The following is a 20,442-nucleotide window of genomic DNA, read 5'->3' on the forward strand; positions in this document are numbered from 1 at the left end:
TTTGGCTAAATACTTTGATCTCAAGCATCCATCTATAAAAAAGCTTCATATCACTTTGGACTTTTAAACAGTTACAGAAATGCAGCCAGATCTGGACAAAATATGCTTGATGCTTGGACCAGTAACAGTTTTTTTCATGCTTGACTTCCAGAAGGATGACTGCTATGGAAGTGTCTGGTGTGGTTATTACATGACAATTAGCAGTTGTTTCTCTGCTGACAGATGTCCACATCAAAAAGCACTGATTGTCTCTTTTGTTTGCAATTTTAGAGATACCATAATCAAGTAGCTTAGACCATCTCCAAGAGATACTGTCCTTTGCACCAAAAACACAGCCTCATTGCCTAGGTTCATTTTGGGGAAAGTCAGATGATTGTGAAATACTGTAACAGATGAGTTATGTGGAAGTTTAAGTCCTTTCTCCCCATACAGAATTAAAAATTGCAGTTATTTCTGTGGATAGATCTCTTATCCAGGATTGATGAGCAAGCTGTATTTCAGCATTTTGATTACTAATGAATTGTTTCAGCAATGAAGCAACATACAGTATATACACATCACTGGTGGCATTGCTCATCTGGGACTGCTAAGAAGCAAGAGAAGGGAAAGGAAGAATTTGTAAAGAAAGGAAGAATGACTTCGCATGAACACATTCTGGTGAACAAAGTTCACAAATTCTCTTACTGCACAGCTATAGCACGGAACATGTCTCAAAAGAAAGCTTCTTAAAATGTCACAGACAAGGTAGTATTATTCAGATAATTCAGGGGAAAAAATAGCTGGTTTACATTAGTGCTGAAAAGAATGCAGTGCAAACTATGACCTAAATGAATATTTCTGCCTGTAATCCAGAGGCCTGTCCTCTAGCCTTTCCCTCCTGCAGCCCAATGAAGTTAAAAGGAGTCCTTGAATGAGGGTTTTTGCCTGAGGTAGGATTGCAGAATGATGTGCTGTGCCTGGCAGTGTGATTTTGAAACATTTGCTAACAGGCGAGGTCTGTGGGAGCAGACATGAGACTGGCAGGTTGGATTTAAGAGCAGAGATTTTGTGCAGCTGCCAAAAAATCACAGCCCAGATGCTGGAGCTGAACACAGGCTGCCTGATAGGAATGATATTCTGGGGAAAAGAAGCCAGCAAGTGTCTGTCAGAGAGAAGAATTTGATTCTGGGTCCGCTGCTGCCTTACCTTGTCCTTATCCTGGAGTCAGACAAGTCACAGCACTTTTTATGCATCAGTAACTTGCTGGGCACAGAGATGTACTGCATTTTTTCATTATGCTGCACTCAAAAAGTACCTCACCAAGTCAGATTCCTCTTTGCTTCTCCAGGAGCTTATTTAAATCCCCGACTTAACGTGTGCTTTTCCTTCTTTCTCTCTCCCCCCCTCCTCTGCATGAGCTATCTTCTCTGAGCTCCCTGTTCCCCTCAACATTCATTCTGCAAGGTACATTTTTATTGCTGCTCCTCAGAGAACATATTCTTCCCAAGACATTGATCTTCCTTACTTTTTTCTCCATCCCTGCTCTGTTGGAGGTCAGTTCCCTCTCTGAAAAGCACCAGCAAAGAGAGAAACAAAGCACAGCAGCAGACCAGCCATCTTAACACCCTTCCACAACCATCCTGATCAATAGGTAACTAGGACTGGCACTGTATCGAGGCACTAAGGGCATCCACAGACTGACTGGTGGCTAACATGCTCCCACACTCTAGTATGAAAGATCTGGGCAAAGCCAGCAGCCTGCAAACCAGGCCAAGTACTTCACCCTTTCTGCCCAAAGGAGGAATTTCCTAAAAATACATGTCCTGACATACCACTGAGCCACATGGCACAGTGAGTGCAGTCCTATTTTCAGCCTGCTCTGCAGGGTGACATAGCTAGTTACACCTCCTCCCAAAAATGGCATGTCAGGAGTGCAACACTTGATGGTGGACCATCAGCACAGCCTCCTGTGGGATGGTGCTCTCCACTGGAATTCCCCGTCAAGTGATCGCACGGTCCCTGTCAAGTGATCGCACGGTTGTTGTGCATAAGGCTGCGGTTGCAGGAAGCATCCCCAGTTGGGCTGAGTGTAATCAGGACAGCTGCTTTCTGCCTGTCGGTACAGCAGTGGCACTCTGCAAGTCCCGCATAGGTGGGTTATGGGCTGGGGAGGAGAGAGCGATCAAGACTAATTCTAATCTGGCCCTAAGAGAAGCTCTCCCAATGGATGTTATGCCTGTCTGGCACCTTTTTGCAGCTCCGCCAAGCAGGACAACGCTAAAGCAACATTTGGCTTTTGAAGATGGCTTGGTAGCCTCCTTCAAACCATGGCTGGTTAGCATTCTGTTTTCCCAACTCTGAGGCTTATTGCAGAATCCCAGGAATGTTCCTGTACTTCAGATATCCCCAAATAACTGCTCTAAGCTCTCCTTGGGGAAAAGCAATCCTTAGAGCAGCCTCTTAACTCAAATTTTTGTGTTGAAGCAGCTGAGCTTGAGGGAGAGAACTTGTCTTTGCCTCTAGTCACTGGCTCCCACAGGAGAAGTGAGCATTTTGGATGCTCACATTAATAAGTTTGTGTGTCAGCTCACTCACCGTCCAAGGAATTGCAAACGTTTTGTTCTCCTCATTTCTGTTTGCTGCAGAAACCCTCCTCCCCCACTGCCATCCTCCTTGCAAAGCCACTAGTTAGCTGGGAGCTTCAGTAGCCCAGTCATGGGAGCAAATCCCTGGCTGTGCAGTGGGATCACGGTTACTGAGCACCATTTAGGAGCTGACAGAGTTGTTTTGCAGGTTTGTTGCCTGCTCTCTTCCTCTGCAGTTGGCAGGCTTCCTTCCTCCATCCAGAGGAGACAGTGGAGCCATCACAAACAAGGTGATAAGTGATTCTCTGACACCAAAGCCATCGCTTGCACGCTGTGAGTGGCCACTTCCTTTCCTGGGGGAACTGCACATTTCCCTCATCAGCAAGAGACCTGACCTGCTGGGGTGTTTGGGGTGATTGGAACAAGCAAATCTGATCCACTGTGCAGCACAGACATTTCAGTGCATTAGTGAGAGGGCTGGTGCTCTGCTTCTCAGAGGTGGATTATCGTGGTTTCCAGGGGATCTGTAGCTCCTGTTTATCTGTGCCAGTCACTTGCGTTCCTCTGTTGCAGTAAGTTATTCTCCATGTCCCTGAGGTGCTCATTACCACATTATTCAGGCTCTGTTTACGTAACTTTAGAAACCAAAATAAATTCCTGAAAGACAAAACTCCCCAGCTCTTCTCTGATCCCTTCTCTAAAGTGTGTGTAACACCGTACAAGAACCTGATACATTTCTTAAACCCCTCGAGTTCCTCGGGTGGTTCAGTTGTCTCTGGAGAATAAAACTTGCATCCAGTGCTAAAGACATTGTCCTTGGCCTGATCTCTCCCTGCAGCAGATGCCTCTCCACTGAGCTCCAACCTGATCTTCCAGAAGATTACTAGCTTTAGTTGTGGTTTCCCATGCACAGCCCTCAAGATACCACTGCAGCTCTACTAATCAGTATTGTCCTCATGCTGTGCTTTGCTCTGAGATCAAATTAAAGCCTAGAAATTGTAGTACTCCAGTTGGTCTACAGCTGAACTCATAAATGGGATTTGAGAAAGTGCTCAGGGAACTGTCAGAAGGGAGAAGAGGTGGAAAGGCTATCCCCTTTATACTTCAACCTTCAAACACCGTTTTTCACAAACAAGGAAACCAGTTATAATTAGCTACAATTCTGTACTATTTAGGCTGCCTGTTACCACACCAAAGACAGGACAGAGTGATAGACTATAGTAATATAGTATATAAAATAGTGTGTAGCAAAATAACAGAATATGTTGCCTCCTGGTACATAAGATGCAGCTGCACAAACAGGGGGTGTGGGAACTAGCAAGACTTCCAGATTTTCAGCAAGCTGTCCCAATACACTGAGCTGGCACAGTCAAGAGAAGGAAGCAGAAGTCCCTTCTTGCCAAACAAATGGGAAACATGAAAACATCATAGCTCTCCAGTGTCACTGGAGCTTCCGTTTATACTAATGTTATCTGCAGTATTTATCAAAAGTCATCAATTATCTTCTCAGTGAGTTTCTTCATTCATTCTCTTTTGAGCATGTAACAGAAAATGCTATCTGTAATTCAGGAAAATTGTTTCGTGCATGGAGGCTCATGATTTATGAGAGATTTTATGTTAAGAGACAATAAGGAAACACGCTCCTTGCGGGATCAGAGGCACCTGAGCAGAAGCCAGAGGCATTGGCTGGATCACAGCAGTGTGTTCCTGCCCAGCTTGCTCTGTGTTTACCAGCAGCTCAGCTAGCTTAGCGCTCAGCTGCGATATTGCACTTTGAGGCTCTGGCTGTAGTTGTGCGGAGGATGTCATTAATAACATGCTATCACAGAGAGTGCCAGTAGTGGAAAACTAAGCAAATTAAGATTTTTTAAATATCTCGGCTCCCCTTTCAGAAGATATCTGCTGTAATCTACATTGGTATGCTATGTGCTTCTGTCAGCCGAGTCTTCGCTGCACTACACCCTTCCTCAGAGACATACTAAATGCGGCGCTTGCTCTGGCAATTAGTTCTGTGGGACTGAGGTTCACAGAGACCCTCGGCAGAGCTGAAGCTGTTATCTAGGAGAACCTGTTCATGAATCACACATTCAAACAAGATTTACTCTGTACAGAAAGGCAAAGATAACATGCATGGGAAATGTGCACATCAGCCCCTGCTTTGTTGCAAAGCAGTGCATTAAAAATTGGGGAGGATCCAGCATTGGCACTGGAGGAAACCCAAGCAGACAGAAATTCCCTGTTCATCAGCCACAGCACACTGTGGGCACTCAGATTAATTGGGTGTCCAAGTCTTAAGCCTAGACATTCCCCAGCTATATGCAGCAACGTCTTGCTATGTGCAACAGAACATAGGCAGCTGCATACTATGAAAATAGAGGCAGAGAGCTGTTTCCCCCTCTGGGGGTGATGGGGGTGCTTAACTGCTGCCCTGACTTCTTAAAAATATTTGCTAAAAGTTAGCATGCACCCCCTGGGCACGAGAGGCAAGTTCTCAACCCTTCTCAGCCTGAGAACACTTAAACCCAGGACTTCTGCCTCCCAAAGCTTCTCCCTTGACCCTGTCCCTGCTCTCTGAATTGTTCCTGAGTAATGGCAGATTATTCAATGTGAAATGCATTACCAGCCAATGAAGCACAGCAGGCTTTCTAGTCAAGTGCTTTAGCCAGCAGGTTACCTGCTGCTTTTCAGCATCCTGCATATATGTTGCATGCCTTTTCTCTCATTGCTGATGCTGATCAGTCTCAATTCTGCACATATTTTGAAATAATTGGTTATATCTAGGCTGAATCTCACTAATTTCAACAAAGCTTTCTGCCAGGGAAGCAGGTACAGAGCATAACACAATTGGGACCTTAAATTATAAATTATGTATTCTAAATTACTACTTATTATTAGTTTGGGACCTTCTCTTAGTGCATGTTTTTACAGACAACACCATGAGCTTGAGTCCTACTTGAAGCTACAGTGCGCTCTACTGCAACATTACTATGACAACTGCTAAGATCAGGGCTGGGAGAAATCTTGCCTTCCCTAGGAAAAGAGAGTGTGAAACAAATACTGCATTTAGTTAGTCTCAAACATGTGGTCGAGGCATCCTGTTAGGTTTCCTTGCTTGCAGCTTCATCTCCATGTATGTCTCAGCAAAGAAGAACTATCTAGAGAATATTCAGCATGCAGCAAACAATTCTGCTTTGAACGAAGCTTAAGTGATGACAGTCCAACAAGGCATAAAAACTCTTCATTCTCCCTAGGCTTGTATGAGCCTCCCTATGAAGAGATCAGAGCCTCCTAGTTTGAAATGCTGCCTTAGGGTTTGCTTTTTATGTCAATAAATGTTTTATCGCATTTAAGCTTCAAACACGGTACAAACATCCCTGCTAACATTTGATGAACTCAAATAGGGACAGCAAACCTGGGCAGAGGGCAGTGTGGAGCATGCCACAGTGCTTCCCTTCTGCAGGGGGGCTTGCCTTGGCCTCACAGAGGGGCCTGGGCAAGATGGTGCCTTTGCAATTATACACTGCCTTGAAAAACATGTTGGCAAGCTAAGGAAGGGGATGTTCCTCTCTTCAAGGGCTTCACCACTTTTGATCTTTTCTTTCTTTTGCTTTTCTTCTCTCCCTGCCAAAGCTAGCTTGGTATGGTTGGTAAAGCTTATCCATGTGCCCAGGCCTGTGGTGGGCTTAAGATGTCTCTGTCTTCATGCTCAGCTAGTCTGTCTCTCCTGATACCTCCTTGCAGTCTCATTTCTTCTCTCACCTGCACACAAAGGCGCTGCAGTGGAGTTTAAGCAGCAGTCTGCTGCTAGGCTGCCTTTGGTGCCTGCAGTACCAGAGCTGAAATCTCCAGGTTGAACCTACTGAGCTGAAACCCACAGGCAGTGCACAAGTGCTACAAATCGTGACGCAAACTCAGGTTTTTGCTTTTCCCAGCACTTGCCAGTTCCCCCCCTCCAGTGCTGTTCCTTCGTTTTTCCTTCCCACATGCTGCGTTTTGCAGTGGCCCTGCTTGCCTTCCCTCTCCTCCCCTCTCCTTTCCCTCCTCTGCTTTATCAAATGCAGCACTTCAGCGTCACTGACTGACAGAGGATGCAGCAGCTTCGCTGGAGGAGACGGAGAGGGGAAGGAAGAGAAGGAAAAGCTGCTTGTGACAAAAGAGGCAGCAGAAACACTGAAAGACGAGCTTTCCTCCAGAAGCGGATGCCAGTCACCCTTTGTTAGAGCAGCAAATTTAAGATACAGTCTCTAATTCAGTGTGTTAGGTGAGTGGACCCTGACTGCTCCATGTATTCCTACAGTGAATTTTCAGAGAACAAAGCTCAGATGTATAGCTCAGGTCTGCCACAACCTGGACTGAAGCAGCAAAATGGATGATTAGCTACCCCACACACTGCCAACCACTGCATAGCTAAGTGACAGCAAAACAAAAACTCTGCTCACAGCTTAAAAAAAATCCTGGCTCCTCAGAAATGCAAAGGTCATGAACGTAGGGGGAAAGAATCACAGAGCAATTGGCTAGTTACATGTCTCTTTTTATTCTAGGAGACCTGGAATTTCCAGGGTTAATCTTTGCCATTTTCCAAAAGGACTCTCTGATATTTCATGGTTTATGCAACAGATTTTGCTTACAACTTATTCTGATTGCTAAATAATTACAGAAGCGTATGTTGCCCTGTAGCAGTGCGGATTTTTCTGTTACATGAGACTGTTATCACCAAGTGCCAAATGCATCTTGAAAGGCTTTTTGTAGGTTTCTGCTGAATAAGCATACTTTTGAACGAGCACTTTTCTGCAGCATGCCCTCATCTTGCCAGCTGCTGATTACCCTCCTACTAACCACTAGTGACATATCTGTATTACAGATTGGAGTAGACAATAAGGATACCCCATTTACCTTGAAATTAATTAAACAATGCACTAGCAGAAGCCCAACAGCAAAGTCTAATTTATTCTGGAAACTTCTTAGGGTATTTAGACAATAATGGGCAAAAATACTCTGCTCAGTTGAGAAAAGCATCAGAGACAACCTCACTTTCTGAGTCTCATGCAAAGAAAGAGAGAACTTGCATTTAAAGTAATTATTAAAACGAATTTGTAAATTATAGAGTCTAGTCCACCTATACAGATTCTCCAAGAATGAGATGGCCATGCAAACAAAACAAAAAGCAATCTTCCAGGAATGAAATAAAAAGTTTTTCTGGATATCTCTTTCCAATGCAAGCCCCAAAAAAAGAACAAGTAAATCTGTGCCACCTTAGTGGAAGGAAACAAGGATGCCAAGACTCAGGATAACTCCCTGCAGCTCATCAGGTGTTTGAACTAAACATTTGCAAAGGAAGTTTTGACTTTCATTACTAAAAATAAACTCCAGCTTGTACATGAGGCTTATTTTGGAGTCTTCCATAATGTCTTTTCTGCACTATTTTTCTTGGAGTTTTATGAGCTAACAACTTTCAAGGAGGGTTTGTCAAACTCTAAGGAAATAAAGGCATGGATCAGAAATTTCATGACCTTCTGAAGTGGGACTTCAAGTGGGGCTTATGCTTACTTTATTAGTGGAAATTGGAAACAAGTCACTTTTTTGCTCATCTAACTTAAATTGAAATATGGCTCTCCTACTCTAAAACAAAAATAGCCTCACTCAAGTATCAATTACAAAGTATCACATCACTGAAGGCAAGGGAGTCCAACTTGGACAAGGTCAAACACACTTTTGAAAAGCTTCCCATATACACCCCCTGTCCCTTGAAATTAAAAACAATAAATTCAGGAGTCCAGCTGTCAGCATAAGGCACCCTAAATCAGCAGACCAAATTCGCACTCTCCCCTCTGCCTTCATGCACCGCTAGACTGTACCAGCTTTGCTGTGCCACAATTCTTCACCTCAAATGAGTTTCTTCCAGTGCTTTCAGTGCCATCTTTACAGTCTGGCTTGAAATTGCAACCTTCACTACTCTGCCTGTGTTTACCAGATCTGAAGTATGTCTTCAGACCTAAAGAAGAAAATTAAATTAGTCTGCACAAGTTACCCTCAGACCTCCTTGAGTGAGTGAGTTAGCATCCAAGCGCTATACAACTATATTAATGGAAGCAGCACATGAAATACCTGTGTGTAGCTAGCACAGGCCCGGTGCGAGCCCTAACAACATGCTACCCACAGAAGCTCGAAAGCAAAAGGATTCCCACACACCTTTTGGTATGGTTTGGGGTTTTTTTTACTATTTACAATATGCTTGAGTTTAAAAAGAAGCCTGTCCTCATTGCTCCTTAAGGCCTGACTCGGTACCAACACCACTGACAGAGAAGACCATCTGTCTCATGGTACTCACCATCTTTGGGAGGAAAATAACCGGGCAAAACCGGAAGTGCCAGTGCTAGCCAGGAGGTGGCAGAGGAGCAAGGCTGCCTTGTACACCAGTTTCTGCGTTAGTTTGGCAAAAACACGAATACAAACCAAGGAAAGACAACAAAACCCAGCCTCACCCTCCATCTTCAGGAATAAGAGGATGAAACCCTTAATCACATACCTGCTTGTATTTATACTAATTGCTCATCTTCCTGAGATCTGACTTTATGAAATTATGCATGCACACCAAGCAGATGAGTTTCCATAGGAACTGAACTTTCATTAGAAAAATCTTTTTTTTTTTTTAAATATCTTCCAGATAAAAATGCAAATTACCTGTCAGTGGGTGGCTTTCTGAATTTATATATAATTTTTTTCTTTTGCACTGTAGGCAGATTCCAGCTGGACCTACATAGCAACAACATGCAGGCATTGTTTATAGCAAGCCAGACTCCATGGGGAAATAAATTCAGTAGCAAGGAGAAGCCCTCAAGTGCAAATACCTCAGGAAAACAAAAAACTGAGGTGCTCAGTGCTGCATCTTCATGAGGCTTGGGGATTGTGCAGCCTCCAGCTCTCAGAAAAAGCTTGTGGTTTGTAAGGAGCAGGGTGGGGAGGAGGAGAGAGGAAACCCAAAGCAAGAAACTCTACTGAATGCAGAATTAGTGATGTTCAACCTGTCCTTTAAACATCCAGCAGGATATTTCTGCCGGTTCACTTAAGCCTCACTGGAAAGGCTGACACCATCTGTCACAGCTCACTCTGAGCGAAGGAGTTGGTCTCTGTGCTGGGGTTTGGCAACATTGGCAAGGCCTGGGTTGGAGAGCGGGTTGGCCACAACCTGACCTCCACTTGGGCTGAGGCCTGAAGCCCAGCCTCTTTTGCCTACACCACATGGAGATCCAGGTGCATGGGCAAGAAGGGGACATGGGGCTGTTCCTGCTCAGAACAAGAGGGGAGCAGGACAGCAGGCACACCTGGGAAGGGCCATGGACCTGGGCAACCTTTGGCACTAACAGTTGTGCATGTAGGCAAGGAGGAGGCAGGAAATCTTTACCTCCTTTAGCAAATGTTTCCTCCTGTGTTTCTCCCCAAAAGCATACAGCACTTTTTCACTCATGCAGAATACTGCAGCATCCACAGGAGGCTTTCCCCTGGCTTTGGAGAGCCTGAGATCACCCTTTCTGAGGGTTCACAGATGTTCTTTCAGCTAAACTGGCATGCTTGAAAGCACAGAATACCTACAAGCAAATGTTCACGTGTGCTGCACTTACTGGTGGGCATCGGCTTCAGCATCTTCCCCAGGTGAACACAGTACCTGTGGTTTGCATACAGCCTCCTCCCAGCGCTGCAAGACAGCTGCAGGGACCTCAAGCACAGGCAAAATACATGCAGCGGCTCTGCACTGGGGAGCTGTAGGGGAGGAAGCCACGGCAGCCTCTGGTCATTGACCAGACATGGGGCAGGGGCAGACAAGAGAGCTGTGCTGCATGAGCAGTTTATGATGAGGTGGATTTCACTGCAGCATTGTTGAGAGGCGTGAGATGTCTGCCAGGGAGGGAATTCATTTCCTCATTGGAGAGGGATGACAGACAGCAGCTGCACAGGCTCGCTAGCCCCTGTGCCTCCAGGGCCAGCGGCCCTCCGGGCGTGTTAAGAGGCTTGATGCCACTTAGTGTCAGGGTGAGGACAGCAATGGGTCTCCGGCCACCGGAGAGCACAATCGGCTCTGCTCAGTCAGCGCAACAGGAAGAGTATTTAGGAAGAGTGGTTTTGTGGTTGAGGACAAACTTGAGCTGAGATAGATAGCCCCCGTCTGTTCTTGGCTCAGCAGCAGATTTGCTATGGCCACACTACTTGCCCTTTCTATGCCTCATAATCCCTGTCAAGTGGGTGACTCAAATTATAATTGCACAAATTCCTTCCAGTCTGTCATTACGTGCCTGTGGTTGCCTCCAGGCAGCTACCTCCAGAGGAACCAGCCTCTCTCCCATCAGGGTACCTCTGTGCCACCTGTGCCTGCTCGCAACGGGATGGTAAGGTTAGGCCCCATTGCCTCGCCGTTTTCCAACAGAGAAACCTAAAGAAAAAACAGCCCCACTGCATCTCTAAATGATCAGATTTGATACTGAGTTGACTATTCAGGTCAAGGTTATGGGCAAGAAAGAGGCAGTGAAACTTCACAGTACTGCTGATAATTGATTAAATGGGTGTTTCTTAATTTTTCTCTCAGGCAAGGTAATGTGTTTCTGTAGGTATTAGTACTATCAGTGGCTATAGGCTCTTAGCCATGTTGATGCACTCTGTTTCTAATGGCACTTTTGGAAAAGCAAACAAAACAAGACAAAGGAAAAATCTTCACTATTTCCAAAAGCATCACCTTTCTTTCATCAGAAATTTACTTGGGTTCTAGTTGTGAGAGATTTCAGGTTTCTTATGTCTTTTCATATCAACTAAAGGCAATGAGACACATAAAAGATGAAGCTAATGCTTTTCTTCATATATATATGCATCTATATGCATATATATGCATCCACATCGTATATAGTCCCAGGAAAAGCATGAAGTCAGGCAGTCATATCACTTTGCAGCATTTCTGCGGGTGAGTGCAGGCAGAGGCCATGCAGAGCTTGGCAGGCAACATCCAAGTGTCAACTGCTTCTTCTACAGGCCACACCTGGATGAAACTGGTGGGAGGTTCATCCTGGTGTGTGCACCTTCAGTAGGAAGCAGAAGAATGCCACTAATGCATTGCTGACTGCAAAGCCCACATGACCACCTGGGCTCGGTGTGGTTGACTGCTGTACAATTAATTAAAAGGGAGCCTGGCTCCTTAGACACTTTGAGGGTTCAGGCACATCCATGCGAGCCCTATAGGAAAACATGTTCTTCCTACCACTTCTTTCATCCTCCCCCTCCTGTTCCTTCCAGATGATTACACCCACTTATGTCTTTTCTTACCCTAAGGACAGCTTTTTAAACAAGGTTCCTCCATCCTTCTGCTCCCCCACACTGCTTTAGGATCTACATCGGAGTGCAAGAGGACAGAGGGCCCCATGCTGTTACATACAGCCTGCCCCTAGAAGGGGGCCGCATCCCTCTAGCCCCATTTGTTAAGAAGAAAGATCTTTCTATTAGATACTGGATGTAATTGGACCTGTGTATAATTTTCCTGGAGATTAGAAGCCAGTGTAACCTACTCAAGGAGAGAGGGATGCTTAAAGGGCCTATAGACTCCTCTATATAGCACCAGTGTATGCTCTCCCAGTAACATGCAGCAGGAGCACTTGCAGAGCTGGATCAGTCTCTGCTTAAAAAAAATTATTTTCACAGTTGTTTTTTTAAATTACACATCACAATCAAAAAAAGGAAAGCTTAACAGCTGATTGCTTCTGTTCTCCAGAAATAGGTGGAGATCCCCCACCCCATAGGACTACTGCACCTGCACTCAAACATCTGCCCAGCTTGCCGGGACCTTGGGGGGTTCCATTTCCTCCTCTGTTTTTTGCCATTGTTAACTGCTTATCACTTGTTTGTTGACAGGGCCTGGTGCTGAGCAGACTTGAGCGGAGGGACCTGGCCCAGAAAGTCCTCAGAGATGCCATCCGGATCCAAACCACCAGTCACAGGGCCTGGAACAGCCTTGGAGAGGTCTTGCAAGCTCAGGGGAAAAATGAAGCAGCCATCGAATGCTTCCTCACCGCTCTGGACCTCGAATCCAGCAGTCCTGTCATCCCGTTCACTGTCATACCCAGGGAGCTGTGAAGCTTTGCCCTACAGCTAAGCACCTTCATTCCATGGCCAGACACCAAAACCAACCAAACAAACAAAGAAAAAGCCCAACAGAAAAGTGCCATTGTAACCTGGAACTGGGCAAAATAATTCCAGGATGGAGCTCAGGTCTACATGCTTAGCTGAGACAAGGCTAACCGTAGAAGAATTTGCAACAGGCAGAAATAGAGAATGCCTTTTTCTTCACAGGTGCCTGGCTAATCTCCTGTTCAAGTTAATAGCAAATCTTATTTCAAACTGTTGGTTCAGGGTGACTGTCTGTAGAAAGATCATGCTAGGGTACAGCTGTTCAAAGCACTTGCACCTTTCAATTTTCATTAAAGATAAAAACCCCAAGCCCTGAATTAAAGCCCAGACCTGCTCTGAACAGGAGTAAATGCACCAACTAGCTTGACCAAGTTGTGCTTAAGCATATGGCTACCTCCACACAGATCTGACAGGACAGGAATGACAATTAAACCATATAAACATGCAGTATATGCTGTTTACAAAATTATTTCAGCTATTTTGATAATCCTTTTTCCTGCCTTGCTCTTATATACTGCATATGCTCACTATATTTAGTGTGGCGCTTGCCTAGACCAATTTAAATAAAAAATACTTCTTTTTTTAAAAGCTGCTATTGCAGTATTATTCACAAAAGCAGAAAGACCAAAGACCAAATCAGTTCACACTTGAACTAGTATTAAAAACATTTATGTATCTCCAATTACATATATTTGAAAGGCCTTACATGAAGTAGCTAATTATAAACTCTGAGCTTCATTCTTATTAATCACCTATTGCATCACTTTTAGTGGGAAATATAGTGATTACCAGTATATAGTGACTGAACTCTGTGCTCTACTGCATTACCATTCCTGGCACAAAATATTTTCATATCCATCTTTTCATGATACAAAAGATGGCAGCAGTCTTTTAAGGGAAAGCATGCTGAAAGCAGTATGTGTATATATTAATTACTTCTTTCTTAAAACTAAAACTTTTGATTGTCTGTAGAAATTTCATATTAGAGGTACAGAGTTGAGCCTTCAGCAAAGCAGGATAATTTTGCGTATCCTATCAGATGTAGGAGTGAAGAGCTCCTAATCTGCACAGCCTCCCCACAGCTGGCACAGCCAGGGAGGGGGACACAGCTGCCATACCCCCTGCTAAGCTGCTCCTTAGCTGTGCTTGACGTCCCCGGGGCCTCAGCAGCAAGGCAGAGCTGTGCCTTGCTGTCACACGGCATGTGAGAGCCAGTCCTGTCCAGACCAGTCCCAAGATGAAGATGATGCAGAAGTGAGCTGCAGGCACTTTTCTACACAAAAGGTTGGGGTTCTGCACCCGTTTCTGTCCAAAGAAGATTTGTGACTATGTCATAAGTAGGTTTGCACTAAAACACGCTTTGTACTATAGTTCTGCCCAGTATGGTGATCCACAACTAGTTCATTCTGGAAATAATAACATCCTCGGGCAATAAATGAGTAGGGGTTATTTCTTAAAGAGCCTGAGGCTCTGGCAGCAGACTTGAAGTCAGCGTTGTTTACAATTATTTGGAAATCTGCAGGCTAATGGAGAGGTGGGGCCCTTGCACTGCTCCCAGACCACACCATTGCAGAGCTCCTGCTCCCAGCCTCCCCTCCAGGTACTCATGCCGAGGGAAGTACACTGCCCTTGGGTTTCTCTCAGCAGCCTGTTGCACTCCCAGGCCAATATTTTTATTTTTTCCCATTAAATCATGCTGGTGCAATAGCCCAGCTTATTCATCTGTTCATCGAGAGGTCTGGAGTGAACACAACACAGCCATGAAATGTGCTCAGCCCATGAGGTCTCTGCCTTTCCAGTGCCACACAGGCACCAAAATGGGCTTTTTAGGCCAGAGGCAGGTTTCCAAGGAGGCAGTGTTACCCGGACGCATTTCTTGTTTGCAATAGCACCAGCAGCAGAGGAAGGAGTAGGTGTTAAAGTACTAGAATTAAATGAGTTTCACGAAGACAAAAAGATGCAGCAGAGACCCATTTTGCTGTGAAGGATGCTATGAAGTCGGCTTGCTCTGCACTGCAGGTGGAAAGGGGAAGGGGGGGCAGGAGAGATGTTGTTGTTGACGTAATATGTAAATTGTTACCCAGGTGTTTTAAACCCAGTTCCACAGTCAGATGCAATCTGACAATAGACTTAAGTAGAGATATATATAGATAGGTATTATATTCCAATATTTGTTCTGCTCCACAGTTCCCAGGTTGGGAGCAAGTCTTCTGTTTAAGACACAAAAAAAAAGAGTCAGTGTGGTCCGACATCACTGCTTTCTTGTGCAACGTATATCTGTAAAGCGCTGCCATAGCAACTTCTGTGTACTGGACAGCTATTTGAGTACAAGCTATGCATCCACCTCTGCAACTGAGGAACTGCTTTAAGAGGTCTGTTGTATCGCTGATCTGTGACCTGGCAGGAGAGTCCCTGTTTCCCAGCAGCAGCTGAAAAGCAAACACAGACCCATTTACTTCTGCATGTGTAATTTGTAAACAGCCACCAGCCCATCACATTTGCTGCCATCAGGCAAACTTCATCTTGGTGATAATGAGACTTGCCACAGTAGTCATCATCCTAGGAGAGGTGCAAACATGCACAAGTACTTTGAGTGCATCAACCAGACAGATGTTGCCAGGGTGATCCCCTATTTGTCATGTGCATTAATGAGTTTTACTGGCATTGGAATTGCAGTCCTAAGAGCCTCTGCTCTGCCTCTTAGGTGTAGCAAGGAAGATGTACACAAGTAAATGTCATCAGCATCAATAGGAATTATGTGGGTAAGGTACCCTCTACCGGCACAGCACACCACAGCCCCTACATCAATTGCAAAGTACTTTGCATGCATACTGGACTCAAGCCTGAGATTTGCTGCGTGCTTCTCACAGGATACAAAGCACCTGTTGGCTGGAGGGGTGTTATATTGGCCTGAAATACCCTGTAAGGTGCAGGAAAGGGGGCAGTTGTTGCAGACTTGCAAGTATTTTAGGGGTAAATCCTGTAGCTACCTTTGTTATTAGCGCTCACCAAAACAGAAGCCTTCCCAAGCTTACATGCTGCCTCTGTTCTTCAGCATGGATTTTGTTCATACTTCCAGGTACAGAAAACCAAAGACAACTACTTCAGACAAGCCTATGTATTGTATTATTTATTTAGATAGCAATGTTGATAAATCTAATAGGCCTACTTCCCTGAGCCCAGTCAGTAATAGTTTTTTGTGTAGCAGGGAGTCTGGCATGCTTAATGCTCAGGATCTGAGACTAAGAACATACAAAAGATTTACATCCCATCCTTCATACGATTATTAGAGATGATCATAAGTAATGGAATTTTGGGGAACAGTAAGTGAAATACCAATTCTGTGAGTTTTAGCACTGACTTGAGTCCAACAGAGTTTTCTCATTAGTTTAGAAAGAGGAAGAGAAAAAACATGTTGTTGCCTAAAGGATCCAGGTATACACCCAGGTTCCTCTTGTTCCACCATGAGGTTATTTTCCTTTGTGTTAGCAGGGTGCATACAAAAGAAAAATAATTAGCTTCTATTTTTCTGTTGTGCAGTAAAGGAGCAGTATTTTGCCGTTGCCTTTGACCAACAAGAAGGTTTGTATATTGTAACAAAAATGACTCTGCCTCCAGGAGAACAGAAGCCCAACAGGCCAGGGAACAACTTCCCTCCCAACTTTACCCTGTGTAAACTGTCATTAGCTCCACTGGAGTTGGTGGTGGTTACAAGCATTTCCTCCAGCTGAGGATCTACCCACTGGTGTACTCATTCAGTACAAGGAGTACAACAGAGCTGCCATATTCCTGCACTGCACAAGTACACCAGTCTGTTTCTATTGGTAACAGTTCATGCTACTGATTATCACAATGCTTCAGAAGTGCTAATTATCTTTTCTTGGTAATGACTAATAAATCCAAATGGAGAACAGTCCTGGAGGGTTTTTACTTTAAAATTCACTGGCTGTGTACCAAAGTAGGCACAATGCTTACTGCTGCAGTTTGAATTACAGTTATTTTATCCAAAAAATGTTTCATTTTTGGAAAGTCTTGGTGAAGACAGGGTTTGGTTAGTTTATATTTCGTTTTAATGACAGCAGAGTGGGAAACAATCCTTTTTAGTGAAAAGACATCACGGCCATGATCTTTTTTCAGCCAAACCAACAGAGATTTGATAGTTGCAATGCGGCCTAGGAGAGGAAGGCTTCCCAGAGCAACCACGCCGCAGCGATAATTGCCTCTGATGGAATTGTATTACAGGCATATTTGACAATTATGCAATGAGCATGTGCAGCTGAGACGTCTCCCTCCCCCAGCATGTCACATATTTGGCTAAGGAGAGCTGCTTTATGCCCAAAGCGACAACTGCAGTGCCTGTCTGGGTGCCCATCAGCACTGCCCTGGTGCCTGCTCTCACCTGCAAGGTGGCTGCTGCCACCAGCTGCACGGTCTTGTTTGCTCGTGCTGGTTTAACCAACACTCTGACTGTTCCCTAAGCCTGGCTCCAGGCGATGGTCTCCCTACTGTTAAGTTGTTGTTCAGTGCTGCAGGATATCAGTGCATGGTCAGATAAAGAGTTAATTTTCTTAGAAATGAGAAGCTGGAACATCCACCAGTTCAGTGATGTGGCAGGAGGGGAGGTAACCACTGACCCAGCAGCTGCCGAGATGGTTCTTCTGACTTTGCCTTTAATAGGAACTGGCTTGCACCTTCAGCTCCAGCAAACCAAGGCAGGTTCCCAAGTAACTGGATGCTAAAATATCCAGCTCGTTTCCCCACAGAAACACATGCCAGTCTGTAGCTAAAACCACTGATAGGGATGCAACACTGCACCATTGCAGAGTGGCCCATGGTGATTCAAATAAGAACCTCCCCAAGCCGGTGCACAGAGAGGTGCTCAGCTTTCACATGTATGAGCATTTCCTGTCCACCACTTGAATACTGTTAATGTGGTTGTCAGAATCGGTTTTCCATGTAACTTAACTTTTTTTGTCATTGTAAGATGTTTTCACCAGATGAATAAAAGTGACCCCGTGGAAAACAAAAATGCTCCTCATATTTCCTGACAATTTCAGGACTTTTAATATATTCATGCCACAGATACTTCAAGCATTATGAAATGACCATTTGTTATATTAACTGGAACCTAGTATGCCTAGGAAGTTACCAGTTGCAAAGGGTATTTTGGCCTACACCCTGTAGTTCATGGGGAAAATGAGAGCGAGCGTGCAAGTGGCATGCTTTGAGAGAGGAACAGAGCCAGGAAAGGAGTAATGTAGCTTCAGATGTTTGGATTTATGGAGATTTAAGTGAGCATCATGCTTTTCTTATGCTTCTTCCAGTAAAAATAAACAAAGGTAGAGTGAGAAACTTAACATTGAGGTAATATGCAAATACTATTCTATCAAGGTTAGGGACTCGCCTTCTTTTGGTCACAATGCCATTAATCATCTTTTTGCTACAAACAGTTACTCCTGTGGTTAGCTGGAAATAAAATTCCTCCATTCAAGAGCTTCCAGAGCATTCTTCGCATTTACACATTAATCTTTTGGGCAAGCTTCAAGAGGGCCTTCTTAAAAATCCAGCCCCTTAGTTTCATACTCAGATTAAGGACAGGGTTTTTGAAGACCATTTCTTCATAACTGTGGCTACTTTGGTTTACGAGTGTATTCAGTATAATGCAAGCAGAACGAGGTTCCTCTGCGGCAATAACAGCAGTAAGTCCTTCAGCTGATAGCGCAGTCATAAAAACTGAAAATCGAAGTGAACAAAATACTAGCTCTGACCTTTTCCCCCTCTTTCCCACGATACAGAGAAGAAGAGAAACAGTGGTCTGGGGTTTCTGTGGGGGATAGAGGGAGGAAGAAGGCTGCCACAGCCTCTCCAGGCAGGAGCCCAAGTGGAGGTATACAACTCAACCCCAATGAAAATGAGAATTTCATTGTTCAGTCCCCTCTGAGGGAGACCACTCATCTTTGCTTCCATCCTAATGCTGGTACATCTCCTGTTATCCTCCCTGCATCACAGAGATGTTTAATATTCCCTTTCTGTTTAAATGGGAAGAAAAGAAGCCTTTTTGCCCCTCACTTTTGCTGGGAGGAGCTCCAGACAGTTTGGGTACTCTCCACCCTTAATTCAGAAACACTTCTTCCCTTACAGAGAATGAAGTTATATTTCAGTGGTAATTTTGACACAGAATCACAGAATCATAGAATGGTTTGGGTTGGAGGGGATCTTAAAAATCATCTAGTTCCAACACCTTCCCCTAGACCAGGTTGCTCAAAGCCCCATCCAACCTGGCCTTGAACACTTCCAGGGATGGGGCATCCTTCTCTGGGCAACCTGTTACAGTGCTCCACCACCCTCTCAGTAAAGAATTCTTTCCCAATACCTAATTTAAATCTACCCTCTTACAGTTTAAAACTGTTACCCCACATCCTATCACTACACTCCCTGTTAAAAAGTCCCTCCCCATCTTTCCTGTAGGCCCCCTTTAGGTACTGGAAGGCTGCTATAAGGTCTCCCCAGAGCCTTCTCTTCTCCAGGCTGAACAATGCCAACTCCCTCAGCCTGTCTTCACAGGAGAGGTGCTCTAGCCCTCTGACTGTCTTCATGGCCCTCCTCTGGACTCACTCCAACAGGTCCATGTCTTTCTTATCTTGGGGGCCCCAGAAGTGACCACAGTACTACAGGTGGAGTCTCACAAGAGCAGAGTAGAGGGAGAGAATCACCTCCCTCAACCTGCTGGCCACGCTTCTTTACACGCAGCCCAGGATATGGTTGGCTTTCTGGGTGCAAACACACTTGCTGGGTCTCTTGAAAGGTCATTAAAAGTAATTTAATATTTTAGCAGTCCCATAAACAGCAAGGGGAGAGATAAGGAGCGTCGCTGCTGCCCAGATACTCACTTCCATGACAGTCTCTGGCTGTCAGGTTTTTGTGGAGTCACCAAAGCAGCAGTGTTGACTTTGTCTGTGTTTAACTACATCCCTCGGGAGATGTCACATCCCAGTCAGACATGCCTGAACTAGTCTTCGGAACAAAGAAAAAGTATACCCATAACCTACTGATCTTCAAAGACTGGTGTTAGAGAAAGAAGACCTAGGTATCACTGGCTTATTCTGTTACCATTGGCAGCCACTACAGCATTTAACTGAGCTGTGGCTGTCAAATGAGTTTCCTCTCCTATGTTGTCTCCAAAATGAAGAGCAACATCTCATAGCCAAAAATATCCCCACAGGTTCACCAACTGAAGAGCAAGATCCAAAGGTTTTCTTAGTGCTCCAAGTTAAGCAAGTGTTGAATTATGGAGGAAAAAAGACTTACAGGTTATTCCCCTGAATGTGCAGAGCTGCCATTTTCGGATCTGATCCCATTTAGAACTGATGTAGCCACTATGATCATCTGGCTGATGGAGGAAGAGCAGCAGGTAGACAGAACGTCTGAATTTTATACAGCAAAAATGGCAAGCATTGTAACATGTCCTAAAAAAGCAACAGAGCAATGAAAACTGTAAAATAGGAGACATTTTCCTTACTGAAAAGCTCTCACAGGGAAAGCCCAGCTTCACCGGCTTTTCTGATGGAAACATGCAAAAAACCCAGTCTGTGAGAGTAAGAGCAAATGTAAAGCAGCCTCTCACCAGCCTCCTGACTGTAAAGGCCTCTCTGAACCTTAATTCTGCCTATACCCTGTGCCATAGCCAGACACCCCAATCCAGCCTGAGAGCAGG

At 44.8% G+C, this 20,442-nt stretch overlaps 1 protein-coding gene across 4 annotated transcripts in view; it reads left to right on the forward strand.

Moving 5' to 3' along the window:
* The window catches only part of TTC7A (tetratricopeptide repeat domain 7A), a 183,307-nt gene extending 166,663 nt beyond the window's left edge, over window positions 1-16,644 (forward strand). For all 4 annotated transcript variants that reach the window (XM_069800326.1, XM_069800323.1, XM_069800324.1 and 1 more), the window contains one exon: window positions 12,453-16,644. In XM_069800326.1, the coding sequence (XP_069656427.1) occupies window positions 12,453-12,475 (23 nt within the window). In that variant the 3' untranslated portion in view covers window positions 12,476-16,644. The remainder of the gene's footprint in view (window positions 1-12,452) is intronic.
* Window positions 16,645-20,442: the final 3,798 nt, after the last annotated feature.

Source organism: Haliaeetus albicilla, chromosome 13 (genome assembly GCF_947461875.1).
Source record: "Haliaeetus albicilla chromosome 13, bHalAlb1.1, whole genome shotgun sequence".
NCBI lineage: Eukaryota > Metazoa > Chordata > Aves > Accipitriformes > Accipitridae > Haliaeetus > Haliaeetus albicilla.